Source organism: Thunnus albacares, chromosome 9 (genome assembly GCF_914725855.1).
Source record: "Thunnus albacares chromosome 9, fThuAlb1.1, whole genome shotgun sequence".
NCBI classification, from domain to species: Eukaryota; Metazoa; Chordata; class Actinopteri; order Scombriformes; family Scombridae; genus Thunnus; species Thunnus albacares.
In genome coordinates this window covers 19398299-19417127 of record NC_058114.1, presented here as the reverse complement: position 1 = coordinate 19417127, position 18829 = coordinate 19398299, and the positions used below count along the sequence as shown (strand labels likewise).

Sequence of the window (18829 nt, the reverse complement as noted above, 5' to 3'; positions counted from 1 at the left end):
AAACTAATTATAATTAATTTGAACACAATTAAATAAAATAGAGCCAATATTGTGTTTAAACTGAAACATGTGGCCTGATGTGTGTGAGCTGCAGACATTCAACTGGGACTGTTTGGTGGAAACAAACCTGCGCTGGTCGGAGGCGGGAAAAGTGCCACTGTGTGCTTTCCTTTTCACGCTTGAAGTAAATTGGAAGCGAAGATTGAGTTCATCTAGCTTGAACTAGCAGCCCTCCGGGGGGAATATCTTATCCGGGAGAGCAAGTCTCAGACGATGGGGTTGAAATGAACAGTGTCAGGAGGACTGCGCCCAGACTCCTAATCCTACCTGTCACTGAGATCCAGCTGCTGCGTGCATGGGCGCTGCCACAGCCGGGGGGGGAGTACAGCTCACACAGGTGAATTTAACTCTGACATTGTGTCCGATAATATCACCTCTTTGGTGTGGCTTCACATTTACTAACATTCCTGACTGGTAGTGTCATCTCAGTTGGCATCTTTTCACAGTAAACAGATACTTAAACTGATATAAGAGGGCTGTTTTTAAGGGGAAAACTGAGTGAATTAATACTTTTTTGGAAATATAATTGATTTTCCTTTATATTGATAGCATGCATATACATGCACCTCATATATTTACAATCACATTGTATATATCAGCTTATATCTACATCTAAAAACGAAGAAAATTAGATTTAATCCAATGCAATAAGTTCAGCATCAGCCATCAGCTATGAAACTCCCAAGAATTTGATGTGTGTGTTAAAGAGAATTACTGTCTGGGCTCCTTTCTTCTATAAAGTGCCTTAATTCATAAGAAGGGAAATAAAAGTGAAATGAAACTGTTCCTCATTTTCCTGGCTGGGACCCTCCTCCTCCTCCTCGCTGCTGGCCCTGCTGGCCCGGGGCCCCTCCGGGAGCCACTGCAGTGAGCTATTTATGGTCTCCACAGGAACAAGGTCCCGCCTCTCCGGAGACATTTTCATATACCATGTTAGACGCCTCTCCTCCTCTCCTTTCTTCTCCTCGCTCGTACACCTATGGAGGATGCTTTCCGCCCGCCGGGGCCTCCTCTTCCTGCGCTCCTATTGGCCCCCGTTGAGCCTCTGCCGCGGTGACGTCAGGCCCCGCCGCCCCTGCAGCGCTGAATGGACCGAGCAGCCTGTCTGATCCACTCCAAAACAGCTCGGCACGGCACGGCACGGACATCATCCCCGGGAATAGAGAAAAATAACAGGGATAGAGGCTTGACGGGACAGCGAGAGGGAGATCACACAGAGCGGAGAAAGGGCCGCTTTTTTTGAAGTCTCAACATCTCCATTATCCTACTTTTTTTTTTTTTTTTTTTTTTTCCTCCAGAAGACAGGACGGGGGAGTGCGCCCACCGTGTTGCGGGTGTATGTGCGTGCGTTTGTCTCCCGGTTTGGATCACGATGATGCAAAGTGCGGCGGTCCTACCGACAGAGAGTCCTGTAAAGAGTTTACCGGAGATTCTCGGAGTGCCACTGCAACGTAAGACATTTTCCTCCCGTTTCTGTCGATTATCAGCCCGGCGAGTGTTAACCTGTGCTGCAGGGTTTTTACTATAAGGAGAAGGAGAGGAAACTCAACCTCTCAGTCTTAGTCTACAGGCCAGTGATGTGTCATGCTGCTTATGTTTCATTGTGCAAAAAACAACAACAGAAAACGTCTTAGATGATACTGTTTCATGGCCTCAAAGCCAAGCAGTGACCAACCCGCATGTCCAATTAATCTTCCTCAGCCTCACAAGGCTAGGCAGGTTTCTGCAGCTGCAACACTTTAGTGCAAAGGATGGCATCTTGGTTATTTGCCCCTATCTTATGGAAAAAGAAAAAAAAAGTATTTCATATTATGATTAAATTCTCTACTTTGGTCTCAAACTTTATCAGCTCCTCTGCATCCTCTGTCAGGTTTACAGTGAGTCTTCCCAGGCAGCTGTTAATTTGTAAACGAGCCTGCATGGTCAAGAGATCAGACGCAGTTGTCATCACCCATCAGACAAATACCCACTGACTTTGATTGACACTCATTACTGGGTCAAATAAACGCCTAATACACTGTTTTTTTTTTATTATTTACCTCTCCAAAGAAAGGCCTAGACGCCAGTTTGTGTTTTTATATTTTACAATAAGGGGGGGATTAAAAGCAGAATGAGTCGTTTAGGTCATTATTTAAAGAGGATAATAACAAATATTTATCACAGTCTTTTTTTTTTTTATCATAATCTTATTCCGTTTTTTACCTTCTAGCATCAAAGGCGAGAGAGAATTACCTTACATCTGTTCGTCCCGTCGTGTTAATCTGTGCCAGGCCTTTTATAATCTGATCGTGCAATCGAGATAGAAGTGCAACTGGATACATTCCTGCTCTGACCTAATTATTTATAGGCGAGTTTTGTCAAAATGTACAGATGGAGCCACGTCTAATAGGCTACCTCTGGAAAAAATAATCCACAGTAAAATGGGACAATACAATGAAATGATAAGACTGCTACTATCAAAACACTGAGAATGAAACGTTTAGTCAACATTTTAAATATGTAGGGAGAATACTGACATGCATTCAGTTTTCAAACAACCAACATATAAATAATAAGACTAGTTTCATTTGCTTTATATTACATTAATTTTAGTATAATATAATTATAGTCCCTCATAGCCTGTTCAGCAAAGTATTTAAATCTGACTAAAGGAACAGAGCCTATATGTGGTCGGCTTATGCTCTTTAATTTTATAAATCGAGGCAGATTAAAAGATTGGATAAGGATCCTGCCACTCAGTCCCCTGCAGCGCCAGCCTTCATCCTGGATTTAAACCTGCATTTTTTTCTTCCAGGAATAAAAGCAACAAGAGAATTTATCTGGACATTTTTTATCATGGACAGAGTGCTCTGCTGACTCAGAGCAATTACCCCAAAACCTTAACCTGCAGGCTATTAGTCTGGGACATAAAGTGTTTACTTCACGTTTAATTAACACAAATCATTTGACAATTAAAAATAGGAGAGGCTGCCAGACTGCACCACCAGTTTGGCTGTTGAACATCATTTTTTAAAGTAAAAAAAAAAAGGGGGGGTGTCCACGTGCTTCACTTCCTGCATGTGTGAAATGATGGAGGTGATGAGTGGAGGAGGAGGATAGTGGCAACAAATACCAAGATATGAGGAAGACTTCCTGGACTCACTCACTCACACATACACACACACACACACACACACACACACACACACACACACACACACACACACAGAAGCTGGACGGTGGACGCTCAGTCGTTGCCAAGATCGTGCTGCTTTCCTTTCAGCACCACTTCTCTCTGTAAAACGATCCCGCTCAGCTTCATCCTCCACTTTTAAATTACTTCTGATTTGTCCTCATTTTTTTAAAAAAAAGCCAAGGCACTTATGCAGATTTATTCTAAACAATATCTTTACTTTCCTCTGTTATTGCTCACTACTGTAGTGAAACAAAGCCAGTTCAACCCTACAGTCTTCCAGTCTGTGTGTGTGTGCAGTGTTCGGTGGTTTCAATGCTCCAAGCTGAAGTTAAACGTACTGAATGTTTTCTGCGAGTTACTTTTTCACCTCTTTCAGAAAAACAAAAGCTATTAGAGATATGAATCTGTTATTTTCCACTCAGCTAAGTGGCTCCTTTTATTTTACATTTTCATAATTTAGTAATTATGGTTCAAAATCAAAACAATTGCAGATCAAAATAATATCAGAAGAATATTTTCAAGAATTTGCCTTCATGCATTCACGAAAACCTTCATATGTGAAATCCGTGTGCATGAGTGTCCACATTGTGTTCACGCCGCCTGGACCACCGTGTTGCATAACGTGAGAGCTTTGTTTTGCAGACTGTATGAGCTGTGGTGAGATTAAACATAAGGCATCTCGAGCCTTAGACGGTTATTATAAGATGATTTCACGGCCGAGATGTTTCCTCTCGACAGTAAACAGCCCCGCTGCCGCAGCACGGAAACTGTATGTGTGTGTGTGTGTGTGTGTGTGTGTGTGTGTGTGTGTGTGTGTGTGTGTGTGTGTGTGTGTGTGTGTGTTTACTGACGTTTTGCTCTGCATGGCCACTTTTCCTCGACATTGATTTTTCATTATGGGATATCATGTGGATCATGTGTTTGACGAAGAGAAGCCGCGAAAGAAAATGTGGCCATGCGATGCTTTTTACAGAATAATTGAACAATATTGAAGTAATTGACGTTGGTTTTAGATGATAGCACGAGACCTTTTTCACAACATCAACCAAGAGTTAAATAGTTTTAATTGAAATTACATATTTGATTCTATAGATTGTATATTCTATTATATTCTGTATTATAAGCGTCAATAAAATAAATAAGTTGCTGTACATAAGTTGTGTATCCTTATATTTATAGACTAAATTTTGTTCGTTTATTAGTGGTCAAGCTTTGAGAGGAAATGCGCGTTGGTTTTGGATATTTAATGAAACAATTCGTTCATTCATTTAATGTTAGTTTTTGAAATCTGATCGATGCCGCTGCAGAATTTGTTAGCCTACTATTTGTTAGGTATTATTAGGCCTATAGATCGATAGATAACCTTTATTTACTAAAGGGGAACCAGTTATGATCATATGGTCCCTGTTTCTGCATGTGCACACGTGGTCTGCTGCTGTTGCTTCCAAAATCGCGGTTGTGTTTTTCACAATCACCAAAAAAAAAGGAAATTTAATCTCGTCTTGACCCTGATTTACATCCAGCAGCAGCCGCCTCGTCTACAAACACCGACGCCAACAAACCAAACACGAAACCGTTCAGAGAGGTAACCAGGATTCAAAAGAGCAGAATTGGGTTCAAAATAATCAAGAAAAAAATCAATATGATTGTCAAAAAAAAGTGTGTGCACTGCTGGAAAGCAGCTCCGAGTTCAGCACCTTGGACAGAGACGCTTACGTTCAAAAAGCGTTTTACATAGAAAACACGCTGACATGTTAAACAATGACAAAAAAAATCAAATTTATTAAGCAATTTAAATGGATTAAAAGGTAGAAAAATTAACATTTAAAAAACAAACAGGACAGAGATAAAATATAGTCTATAGGAGTGTCAGACATGAACGACTTGACTGATAATCGCTTCAGAAAATACGATTTTTGTATCTTTAAATTTCATTAGGAATGTAATACGGACAATATGAATAAGCCACTTGACGAGTGACGTAGAGAAAAAGTTATATGTGTGATCTGAGATATTTTAAATTCCCCAACTGACCTGTAGGCTTGGACATGATGGAGGATAACCAATCTGTTATTATGTGCGGAGAAAACTACAAAAACCCTTTGAGTGTGATTTAAATTCAACATTTTAACAATTGTAAGCATGTACGTAGTGATTTTTATCTGAGTGTTTTTACGCTTTCCTTAAAATGTTTATTTCTATAAATATCAGAGGATGTTTGCCTCATGGTCAGAGTTTCAGTTTCTCCTCTCTTTATATCAGTCTAATCTCTCGCATCACATCTCGTTGAGTGTGACCTTGTTCTCTTCTGTCCTTGTGCTCTCCCCCTCGCAGAGATCCCTCAGTGTGCAGGTTGTAGTCAGCACATCCTGGACAAGTTCATCCTCAAGGTGCTGGACAGACACTGGCACTCCAAGTGCCTCAAGTGCGCCGACTGTCAGACTCCGCTGGCGGACAAATGTTTCTCCCGGGCAGGAAGCGTCTACTGCAAGGAGGATTTCTTCAAGTTAGTGGCTTTGCTTTCTAGTTTCTTTTGCCTCGATTCTGACCTCGTTTACCAGTTATGTGTTTTCTGAGAAGAACAAGCGACATCTAGGCTATCACCCCGAGAAATTAACATTTTGGTCACTTTAACCAGTAATTGGGTTAGTATGAGAAATAAAGTGACTGATTCTGACGGTGGTTAAGTATTTGAATAAATCGTCTTTATTTGACATTTCTAAACCTATACGGCAACTACCTAATTGTTTCGAGGTTTCTATGGCAACTAAACTAGTTAAATCCGGTGTTAACTCGTTTATATCTTATTGTGTTGCATTTTTTTTAAAGTTGCCTTTTTATTTTTTGGAAAGTCACGCAGTGTAATAATGGAAAAAGATCATTGATTTAGTTGATAAATGGAGAGTTTGAGGCAGTAATTTTCTTAAATTTCTGAAAGAAAATATCAACACGCAGATCTGGCAAATCGATCATCTATTGGTGAATAATATTTGATGAGTATTGTCTGAGCTGAATTAGCTAATTATTATTTTTTCAGTTATAAGTGGGTATCATTATTTGGCTCCAGGCACCATGCTGGATGATGTTTGCTAATTAATCTCAGAATGTGTTGACTGTTCATAATATTTATAATTCATGTACTTCACATTTTCAGTGGCTGTTTTGTCTTACTGATATCATTAGAGAAAGCAAAAAAAAATCTAAATAAGTGCTTTCTTTCTTTCTCTTTCTTTCTTTCTTTCTTTCTTTCTTTCTTTCTTTCTTTCTTTCTTTCTTTCCTTTTCTTTCTTTCTTTCCTTCTTTCCTTCCTTCCCTCAACGATTGGATTTCTGAGGCATTACTGAGGAAAATTGAGTTTGACTTTTATCCAAAACAGGATCAGCAGATCCAGGCTTTTTACTAAATCATGTTTGAAAGGTTTTAATGCTCAGAGCTTGAATGAGACCTAAAGAGCTCTGGAGTCGCACTGAAAGCTAACTGTGTTAGCTGACCCAAGGGACAGCAGGGGGGTGTTTGCATGTTCAAACACACACACACACACACACTCACATACATGAACATAGAAATACGCAGACACATACTCACTGGTGTGTACTTCCCAGCAGTGATTTGGAAGCTTCACCTTGCTCTTTTTTTATTTCCGTGCGTTGGTTGTGTGATTTAAAGCCTCTCCTGAGTCAGTGTTTTATTGGTTCTCCTCAGGGTGTGTTTACTGTGAGCACCCCTCCTCCTCTTTCCTCCTCTCTTTTTCCTCTTTTTTTTTCTCTTCCTTCTCTTCTTTAGCTCTCAGTCCTTCATCTGCAAACACATAAACATGCAAACATGCACACACACACACTCACACACTGCATTGATCCTCTCCATCCATCAACCTGCGGACAGGTCTATCGTTAACAGAAATGCATTCCAGTGCTGATATTTCCCTCCACAACAGCTGGAGCTTCTATTAATACAGACACTGTGCCATCATTCTTGGCTGCAGTTGAAGAAACACGTAGCTGTCTAGCATGTGAAATTTTAATCTCGGTTGGTCTCACTTTCTCCATCAGCCTGTAAAGTGGATATAAATAGGAGATGGATATCAGTCTATCCTGCTGGTGTTGTGCATTAAATATATCTAACGGCTGCTCTCTTCTTCATCTTTTCCTGCAGGCGTTTTGGAACAAAATGTGCATCATGCCAACAGGGGATTCCTCCGACGCAGGTTGTGCGGAAGGCGCAGGACTTTGTGTATCACCTGCACTGCTTCGCCTGCATCATGTGCAGCAGACAGCTGGCCACCGGGGATGAGTTTTACCTCATGGAGGATGGGAGACTGGTGTGCAAGGTGGATTACGAGACGGCAAAACAAAACGGTAGGTCTGTGAGGACCTAAAATGTAAACAACAGCTGTTATTAAGCTGATATCCAGTCAGATAAAAAGCATTCAGATAAAGAAAATGCAAGTTGAAACTGTACTTTTAACCAGAAAATACAACACACTCATAAAAAGAAGGAATTTTATTTGATTCAGTAATCATGACTCATTATTGTTCATTATATATCAGCATCAGAAAGAGGCGATTGAGCATTGAAATGAGTAGCAAGTAGCTGTAAAATCACTGTGAAAAATATGACAGATCAAGCTAAATGCACTGTGCAGTGCAGTGAAATCACTACTCACTGTGGATATATGTTGTTTGTCGTCTGGGTGTGTATGCTGTCTCTCTCCCTCCCTCTCTTCTGAGATTTCCATGCATCTCTGATTGATTATGTAAAGTGAAGCAATGCTCTTATATGGTGTGGCCCCAATAACTCCGTTCCTCTGGCGCTTGGGCTGGGTAGATTTATGTCCTCTGCTGTAGGAGTGGGACAGATGCACAAGGACAATAATGCACTTCCATACATGACCATTCACTTCATTTAACACACATATACTCCGCACAAGGCAGAGGGCAGTGCCTGTTAACACAGCGTGACAAATGTAAGAAGAAGTCACTCACACTTGTAATGGTGTTTTTAGACGATTCAGAGGCGGGGACCAAGCGACCGAGGACCACCATCACGGCCAAGCAGCTGGAGACCCTCAAAAGTGCCTACAAAAACTCGCCAAAGCCGGCACGCCACGTCAGAGAGCAGCTGTCCTCTGAGACAGGGCTGGACATGAGAGTAGTGCAGGTAGAGGATTCATCTCTTCTCATTCAGATTACTGCATGTCTCCATATTCCAAAAAATGCTCTTTATTATCTCCAGCTTGGACAATATGCAGCAGATTAGTTTCATTATGACAAAGACACCACTGATTTGAGCATCTTTAGAGTGGCTTTAAACTACATCACAAATTAGCCCTGAATGAATCTGAGGTCCTCAGGCAGTTTCCTGATGTTGCCCTAATACATATTTAAAATATAGATTAAATATATATTTAAAACAAGCCTTTGTCATCTAGACTTTGGAACAACCTTCCATAGGAGTTCAAGCTGACTAAACTGGACCTCTTGAAACATTTTTATTGACCAACTTGTACCTTCCAACGACCTTAAAAAATTAAATTAAATTAAATTACATTACATTTCGGGCCACAATTAAATTATTTTTGACTTTCTATTTATAAAACGTAAATATTTTTTACCTTGCGTTTATAGCATTTATGTGAATTTACTCATTTATACAATACATATTTATTCATTAACACTTTTTGCAACACAGTTTGGAAATGTGTTTTTGATTAGATCAGTTTTATGTTATTGTCATCAACAGGCCTATTTCACAGCAGACAGTTTGACTTGTCACAGCAGTAAAAGCACCGGTGTAAATAATAAAATAAATGATGGCTGAATTCCATTTAGCTGCTTCAGTTTCAGGGTCCTGGTACAGTCCCTGGTCCTGGTGCATGCTGGCTCACTGTCATACTGTCATGGCTGACTGGGACACTTGAATAGAACTGAGGCATTGTTAATGTTATTAGTAACTTTAATTTTATTGCTTTTTCCCATGTAGTTTGGTAAGCGTACAGGGCACATAGCACAAAATAATACTAAACCTAACCAAAATAATACAGCCCGTACCCACCTACCCCTTATACCCCTTTACAGAGAGAGAGAGCAAATAAATAAATAAAAGAAAAAAACACTGTGCTTTTTCTACCATGACAAGTCAAAAACTATTATTACAATAAACTAATGATAATTATTATCTTTGTCAGGTTTGGTTCCAGAACCGGCGAGCAAAAGAAAAGCGTTTGAAGAAGGACGCAGGTCGACATCGCTGGACTCAGTTTTATAAAAGTGTTAAACGCAGCCGAGGAGGACCCAAGGTGGAGAAAGAAAGCTCAGCTGACGACGCAGGACTCAGTGACAGTGAACTGAGCTTCAGAGGTACCTATTGTCTGCAGCACATATCTATTATTGCTTAAGAGAGAGATTCCTGAAAGGGAATTGTCAGTCATGCTGTCGTACTAATGGGATTAGGGGAGCCTACAAGCTGCTAAATGACACGGTTCTGAGTGCAGCAGCAATTGAATGTGTCTTTGTGGCAATTCATTTGTTTTCTTGCGTTGTTCGATGCATGATGTTGTTCTCAGGCAAATCCAAAATGGCACTCTCATTCCACATTCCCCTCACACCTTCCCGTGGCCACTGACGCATCCTCCTGCCTCGGTTTGTCAAGACAATGGAGCTTATTGGAAAAGAGAGAGGGTCCTTAGCGGGATGCAAAAGACATTTTAGACATCCCTATGTTATTTAATGTTTGCAAACCCCCTGTTTTGGGTAGACATAAAAGTCTTCAAGGCACTTTCAAAAAGAAGGCCGTTTTTTATGAGAAATGAAAACATGGTGACAGAAACTCTATAAAGCATGTGAGGCTTTTAGTCAATTAGAGAGAAAGCGCTCTGGGGCATTGTTGTTATTGAAGCCACCCAGGGGAGGGATTGAGATGGAAACAAATATTTTGTACTGCAGTAACTGCATACATACTCACTTTTACACTGACAAAACTGAACTGCTTATCAGATACTTCAGTGGTTGCTCCACTTACCTCCATGAAATCCTCATAATGTTGCAACAGTAAATCTCGCTCATAAAAGCACTTAACTGTATTGAAATATAACAACGATATAATGTTCGCACGGTTGACAGCGATGTTGACGTGTCAAAGTTTTTACACCCATCATGCTAAGCGATGCTATCTCCTCTGCAGACGACCAGGTGCTGTCAGATCTCGGCCACACCAACGGGCTCTACGGGAGCGTCGGGGACGTGACTAACAGTGCGGTGCTGAACGGCGGCTTCTCCGTAGACGCGGCAGGGCAACCCTACCACGACATCCGAGCAGGAAGTCCCTACGGTCTCCCTCAGTCGCCGTCCTCCATCACCTCCCTGCCCGGCCACACCCCTCTCCTCAACAACCTCGGCTTCAGCATGGACAGTCTGGTGGCGCAAGGGGGGCCGGGCGGGGTGGGGCAGGCTCTGAGGGCCATGGCGGGAGGCCCCACCTCAGACCTCTCCACAGGCAGCAGTACGGGATACCCCGACTTCCCCACCAGCCCCGCCTCCTGGCTGGACGAGATGGACCATTCCCAGTTCTGAGCCTCGCCGACAAATGTGGCGGAGACGACCGCCATGGGGATAAATGGGGACACGACAGAACAGACTCACACAAGGCTTTTTACATTTCTTTCTATCGCCCTGCAAGACTGGTACGTTTTGTGATGTTGGGTGAAGAGGAGAAGGAAGAGGAAGAATTATGACTCTCAGTCCCTCAGCAGTCGTAACTGCGAGGTAACAGCCGGGTCGAGATGCGTAGGCCTAGTCCTAGCAGCGAAGAACACCTCCACACTCAGTGAACTGACTGGACAAAACACCTCTGAATGTTCAATCTCAACAGTGTATCATACAATTTTTGTTATCAACTGACTTGTTCTTTCACTCTCTGAAAAATGAGACTGGATTTCCAATATGTTGGTGGATTATGCTCACGGGGGAGGTAATATTGTCTCGTCCCTTTAAAATTAAACCACACCATCCCTGTCTAACAGCTACAACATTAGGGCTACAATCTACTGTAGATCAAAGTCCCTATAAGACCCAGGAGGCACCTGCATGCTTCTAATTCATAATGTGTAGGGCTGCTGTCTGGCCATATCAAAGCCTTTACATTGGCAATGCACTTTACTCTCCTCTTCTTTTTCTACACATATGGACAGGAATGCAGAGAGAAAGAGAGAAAAAGAGGAGAGACATATGCACAAGGCAAAAACAGTGTTTCATTGGGAGAGAAATTTACAAGAACAGTGGCACAAGTGTGAATTTTGAACCATGCTGACGTTTTTTAATGTATTGCTGAAGCTTACATAACTAAGTTATTAGGAAGTAGATGGCCGTTGGTCTGTCCGTCCGTCCGTCCGTCTGTATGTAGAAGCTGATGTTTCCTCTGTTTGAATGAGGGTGAACACTGTTTGCTACACAGCAGGTCTCTCTTCTATATTTATCGGTGCTTGACTTGTTCTTGTCTGTGTAAAAGCTGTCTGCGCCCGAAGCCGAGAGCAGACATCTGTCAGTGTTAAATTATCTGTTTCCAGACTCACCAGGAATCAAAGCTTTGTGTTGGAGGACAGTCAAGAAGTCCAACTCTTGACCGTTCTAATAATACAGAAAATCAGACATCTTAATTATTCATTTATTCTTTTGAATGCACAGATGTGTAGGAGATATCCCTTTGCAAATATTATTGAGCAAATTAGACGCAAATACAAATTCAAAACACCAACAAGTATTAGCAGGAACAACGTTTCTCTTTGTGTTTTCTTCAGTCTTATCCAGGCTTCTCTTGGTAATCTACTCAGTCCAGTTGAGCTCTAGCTTTGCTTGCTATCAACCTACTTACTAACCCCAGATGTGTTGTCAGCCTGTCCTCCAACTGCCTGGCCTCCATGTCAGAGGGATTACCACAGAGTCCCCCCACTATCAGGGCTGATACTCTGGCATCAGTGCTGGCATGACTGCTGGGCTGATTACATTTCGGGCCACATCAGCTGCATCTTAAAGCCCCCATAACAACTGATTCACGAGAGGAGAACCCCGTTTCTCATTTTCTTGAAGCGCAAACTTCCTTTGACCTGTAAGAGGAACTAACAGTTTGATTTGACCTGATGTCGGAGGGGAGGTTTGCTTAAAAAAACTCACCAGGATCTTATCTTTACTCCTATTTCTGTTGAAGAAAACAAATCGAATCGTATCTACGTAGTCACCTTTTTTAAAAAATTTGCCAAGTCCTGTTTTTTTTTTTTTTTTTAAACAGAGCATCCTATTTAAGAGCCAGAAAGCAAACCAACAAACAGAAAGTGACACCATTAAGAAAATCTTGTACAAAAACGCCACCACTACAGTTTTGTTAAGTCTGTGTTGCCTCAGAAGTTTGCATCTTAATTGTTGTAAATTTTGTACAGTTTGAAAACGTGTTGATCGTCTTGTTTCATGAGCGCTATTTATTATTGCCATGTGTCTTTGAAAAAGATGTAAAAGAGAGCACTGAATTTATTCATTTATGCCTTCTGTGTAATGGTATGAACTGTGTACAGTCAAATCTATATGAGGAAAATAAAGCTGAATTGTCTTTGGGTTACCCTCGGGTGCTTTTCTTTGTAAAACGTAGCGCCTGCAGTGATGAATGCCAGAGTTAAGATTTTCAGCTGAACTTTGTTTTCGATATATCAAAAGAAAAATATCTGCTGTAGGTGTTTTTATTATTTTGTCTGATCTAAACGCTCTTTACAGAGAGTTAACCCGCAAATTCATTTACCCATTGAGAGCATTTACCACACACTTAGGCCTCTATTCAATTGTGGAGATCCATTTAGTACCACCAACAGACAGTGGTCAGTCAGTTAACAGTGATTGATGCTGCTTTCCTCTCTCGCTCTCGGGGTGGGGGTGACAAGAAAGATGCATGAAGAGAGAGAGAGAGAAAGAGAAGGGAGAGAAAAAAAATAAAACAAGTGGAGAAACAGCTGCCTCGCTGGCTTCGCTGATCCTCTCAGTGCTAAAGAGACACAGCAGCAGATTGCAGCGCTGCACAGTCAAATCTTTCCTTAATCCCTGTGCTGTTAACTAATTGTAGAGTGCTTTGTGGAATATGGGCAAATAAATATGCTTTGTGGTCAGGCAAAGAGGGAATATATGGCCCATATGCAGGCAGTTATCTTGTTTGTCAATATGTCAAGCTGGTACCTACTATACGCACAGATGTAGTGAAGATTTTAGAGCCACTGATGTTCAATTTTCCAAAGCAGCTCCATCTCCCAGTAAATGATTTGAGTAATCACAGAAAACATTTTCTGTTAATTTTATCTCCATTAATGAGCTTAAGCCTGTTTCAAAGCCTTACCTCACTCTTCATATCAAATTCAGATGAAGGATGTATAATTTTTTATTTCATTTCATTTTTTTAAATACAGTCAAATTTAGATTATATTAAGTCTTCACAACACTAAATGTCTACAGCCATGCTAACTGCCCTTTGAGGCTGTCTTTAAGTACAGTAGTACTTTGAACTAAATGCTAATGCCAGCAGGCTAACATGCTGATGTTTTGCAAATAGGTTACAATGTTTATGATGCTCACCAGCTTAGTTTAATGTTAGTGTGTTAGCATGCTAACATTAATTAGTACTAAACACAAGGTCGAGATTTGTAGTTTTGCAGTTATTTGGTCAAAAAGTACCTGACAAGTTAAAGGTTTGATTTGTTTGGTGGTACTAAATAAAAGTTAGTTCCCTTCCAGTCAGTCAACAATGTGTTTCACTTATTACTTCAGTTGAATGTTTGAGCTTCACGGTGCAGAATGATGTATGTGCAGAGTTTGTTTTCACATTCATCTGCTGAAAGTGAAAAGTTTCTGTGTGCTCACCTTAAATCTGACTTTATGGTGCGTACCTATGAGCATGATTTGTGACATCACAACTAGTTTGGAGCCAATTGTGGTCCAGTATGTAACTTACTCCAGTGTGGAAACTTGACGCCTCCAGTGCACAAGAATGGACTTTTCAGTGAAATAAGAGACATCTTGTGTCCAATAGTTAAACTTTTGGTAAATGTGTGAACCAAATTTCAGTCTGGACTGAAGTTGTGGACCACCTGACAGACCAACATTGCCATCCTTTGAGCTGTGCTGCTAGCATGGCCAGAAACACTCAAATTTATAAGATATTGGATCTAAAAAATATATCAAAATCAGCCTTAAAATCACCATGTGTATGTGTTGAATGTAAACTCCTTTTCGTGTCTTTGAAACCTCCAAATTCCCTGAAACAATAAGGACATGACCTCAGTGTTCTCTGGTAGTTGTGGCCCTGACTATACTGTAAGTGTGTGTGTGTGTGTGTTCCTGCTTAGACTTTGCTGTTTCTCTTAGTATCACTTTCTGCATTACTAAACCTCTCAGGTTACAGTGGATTTATCCCCTGTAACTATGGTGTTGGCTAACTATAGAATTATAATGAAATTACACCACAGTGTACATCTGTATGAAACTCATTTGTATGCAGCAACGTGCAGCATTTGTCTGAGAGCAGGCCAACCTAACCGAAAACCTAAGTGTTATCGATTCCTTTGTGTTTTAGCTATTCCTGATACATTATAAAAACAAAAAGCAAAGAGTCAGCCTGGTTGGAGTTTGCACGTTTGCATAAAACGCCACAAATTGAGCTGATTTTTATTTAAGCATTGATTGGCTTGGCTATGGGCATTAATGGATAGGCTCTAATAGTACTGCCTTACAAAGATAAAGAGCCACACAGACAGTTAGGATAATTTACACGCCACTTACAGCACTAGTATACAAATAAATCTGTGGAAACTCCACCACTGTTGCTTTTGCGAAGATGACAAACACAAGCACAAATGCCATTATCATCGATCGCAAGGCTTTTATTACAAACTTCCTGAAGGAAACAGTTTTTTTTCTCTGTCTGAAGCAAAAGGGAATAAATTAACATGCAAAATAGATAGGATTTGTTTTGGCCCCGAAAGTCAATCTAGCGGCATGAAGACAGGGCATTTTTCACCCCGAACAACTCCATCCTCCCTGCAGTGAACAATGATCCGCAGGATGACGGAGTGAGTCTTAAAGAGGGGTTGGAGTCAAACAGAGGCCTCTCAATGTCACCCTCAAGGTTGTGAGCTCGATGCTGTTTAAATGTGAAACTGGGCCTTTTCCACTCAATAATCACCCTGCTGCGCATATCAGATAGATGACAGGTAACCAAAGGAGGAGGGTTCATGACTACAAGGAAAACATGACAGATACTTTAGTGATGGTAATATATTTGGTGTATTGAGGGTCTCCAGTGAGGTTCACTAGTGGTTTACATGTGTCATAGATACTGGACTGCAAACCAGACTTTTTACTGCTTGTTGGCTTATCAGAAGTCTGAAAGCTCAAGTCCTGAGGAATCATTTGTTTATCACCATAAACTACACATTAAGCTTTAGAGCCAAGCCTTTGAGTCACACACACACAACCTTGGACAACACTGAATGAGTCTCTCTGATATTAGTGGGAAGCATTTCAGCAGCAGCATAAAGCGTTTCTGCTTACTGTCAGGTTCCCAGCCACAGCGCTCAGGGTGGATATGCTGCAGCGTGAAGAGAACGAGGAGGAGGAGGAGGAAGAGGAGGAGGAGGAGGAGGAGGAGGAGGAGGAGGAGGGGTAAAGGGTTGCATTAAGAGCTGGCCAAAGCAACGACATGGTATTGCTTTTACAGAAGGGAGAAAGGAGAGGTGAGGTAAAAGAAGAGAGAGCCAGTGTGGAGAATGATGGTGAGAGAACGATGGAAACGGGAGTGATGAAAGTGGTAAAGCAGAGAGATGGAAGAGTCTTCTGGAGGAATTGTTTCCACGACGCACACACATCCACAAATACCTCGCAGGTGCTGGGCAACAAACACGCACATCGAAAACAGGGCAAAATAAAACAGGATTGCTATAATCAGACAGACTTTTAGCAATTTCTCTGTTTTCTGTATGAACCTTTTTAAGTGCTTTATGAACTGTACACATGATTTTTTCTGGTTTTGATTGTGCTGTTTTGTACCAGACCTCATCTCTTCTGTGTCCATACAAAAATTAAAAATATAAGTATTTGAAAAAAAAAACAACAACAAAACAAACAGGGCAAAATACTCTTACATTACTCCTTGTTCTTCATTTGTGTTATGTGGATATGATTGATAATGTTGGTCATGTAAAGGGGAAAATGTGAACATGCTTGCACTTCAAGATAATTAGTGACGAAACATGTCATTGTTTCCTAATTAGATAATTAATTAAATATATACAAGGACATGGGAGCATGACACTTGCATCCAGTCATAGTAAGTAATTGTATTGTTAATAAGTAATCTGTTAAGTGTACTAAACTATCACATTGTAATATGGTTGGGGTTCAATATTTCCCTTTCCAAATAAAATAATTAATAATTAATAGTCATAAAAAGATGTCTGTTTATTTGTCAGATAAATAGTATAAGAAACAAGAACCACATTTTTAATATTTTGTATGTAAGGTGTTGAAAATAATTTACAATTTCATGATCACCCCTATGAGATGAACACTGTCTAAAGGCCCTGCACACTCACACAGGTGTTTTCACTTCTCCTGGCTGATTAGACTTCTGCTCAGGTCGGAATCTGGTGGAGCTTTAGTGGGAATTATGAAAATACATGAAACTATATAAACTAATAAGAACGATGAAGGTGCAACAAAGCTAACTGGGTGTGTGTCGAACACAATCTCAACACACCCACACAGTCCTCAGAACACGTCTAATCAGGCAGCATTAAGTGAAAACAGCTGTGTAAGGCTACCAAGAGCGTTTAAGGCCTTTAACTAATTATCCTATTAGAAGTGACATAATTAAAAATTTGACATGTCACAGTAGGAAAATCACAGGTGTGAATAATACAATTAATTGATGGATGAATTCCATTTAGCTGCTTCAGTTTCACGCTGCATGCTGACTCACTGTCACCGCTTACTGGGACCCCTGAATACAACGGAGCCATCGTTATAGTTATTAGTGACACTTGTGCTCTTCCTACTACAGTATGATGTCTGCTGTGAAACAGGCCTGTTGTCCTTTCCACTGGTTGAATTGGTCCCTAAATGTGAGTCATTTTAAAAAGAATTCAGCTAAATTAAAGTAATGTTAAGAAGAAACTCACAAAAAACGAAAAATGTCACATTTAATTGCTTTGAATCATTTGTTTTGTGAAACATTGTGTTTTTGTATATTTGTGAATATTAGCAGCAAAAAGTCTCACTGAATTTCCCTCTGAAATGAAGTGCAGTGAAAGTATTAAGTTGCACAAAATGTCAGTACTTAAGTAAATGTAGTGTATTACTTTTAACCTCATAAAAATGCATCAACGTTAGGAACGGCTGAACAATGTTGGGCCTGGGGTGTGTGAGTCTGCGGTTTGGAGAGTGAGGGAGCTGCAGTGTCAAAAGTGAAAAGCTCAGAGGAAAATTGAAGCCCCATAATGGAAGCATAATGGGCTTAGTGTCAGAGTCTTGCAGACGAGCCGGGGGGGACGCACGGCTGCCGTCACCCTCTCTTACCTCAAGCCAGTATAACGGGGTTTAGGAAGCAACGAGGAGACAACACTCGGCCCCAAACAGGCTTTAGAGATACACCAACAGCCTAATGGCTGCATGTGGACGGAATCCATAACAATGCGATGGTCACTGGTTGTCTCTTTGTGGGATTGTAGCGTATCGTGTCTCAGACTCAGGTTGAATACTCAAAAGGTTTCCTCTCAACTCACCTAAGACTCCTTCTATGGTTTCTTCTCAAAATTCATAAGGGGAGATGAAGACAATTTCATTGAGGAAGGCTCCATGGCTAGACTTTCCAAAAGTGAATGAGGATACTTTTGGAAAAAAAAAAAAAAAAAAATCTCCCATGTGATTTGTAAAGGAGGGAAGGACAGGACGTGGATGCAGCAGATATAGACATCATGTACAAAGATTCTGATTCCCCTCATGTATAGCAGAGATGCACTTGCATTTCAATTCACTACAGTCACTGTGCGACAGCTGTCAAGACAAAAATTGAATTTGAAGTAGTGCCCCTGGTGATGACTACAAATGCTGGTCAGACCATCTCCTCCTGTCATAGAAGAGTGAGTGACTGACAGACTCCAAGCAGACATGTTGAGATGGTTATCTAACGCCTTGTGTCAAAGCAGATTTCCAGTTAAGTGAAATGCTGTGGACGATGAGGGTGGGGGCAGTGTGTTAGAGAGTAAAGGATTAAGCTTTGTCCCCACTGTTGTGTACAAAATGTGCATTTGCATCTTCATGAAGCTGTAGTTAAGAACTAGGATCCAGATTTAGTGTATTCTCATCTGTTGGAGTGTGTGTGTGTTTGTGTGTGTGTGTGTGCTGAGGCAGAGAGAATGTGCTGATCAGAGGGGCTGGACGACAAGTAAAGCAGATTTGGACTCTGCTGCCTATTTTTGGAGAACATCCAGATCTCTCCTATATGACATAATAGTAAAGAGGCAGGTTGTAGAGACATACTGTTGTGTGTACACTATGCTGTGTGTATACTGTG

The 18829-nt window shown here is 40.9% G+C and overlaps 1 protein-coding gene across 1 annotated transcript; it reads left to right on the top strand.

Annotated features, from left to right (window-relative positions):
* The first annotated feature begins 862 nt into the window (after positions 1-862).
* On the top strand, positions 863-12838 carry lhx4 (LIM homeobox 4). The gene is made up of 6 exons (XM_044362480.1): positions 863-1511; positions 5570-5741; positions 7388-7590; positions 8238-8392; positions 9420-9591; positions 10415-12838. Exons 1-6 carry the CDS (start codon positions 1433-1435, stop codon positions 10801-10803), a joined length of 1170 nt encoding a protein of 389 aa, XP_044218415.1. The 5' UTR covers positions 863-1432; the 3' UTR covers positions 10804-12838.
* Positions 12839-18829: the final 5991 nt, after the last annotated feature.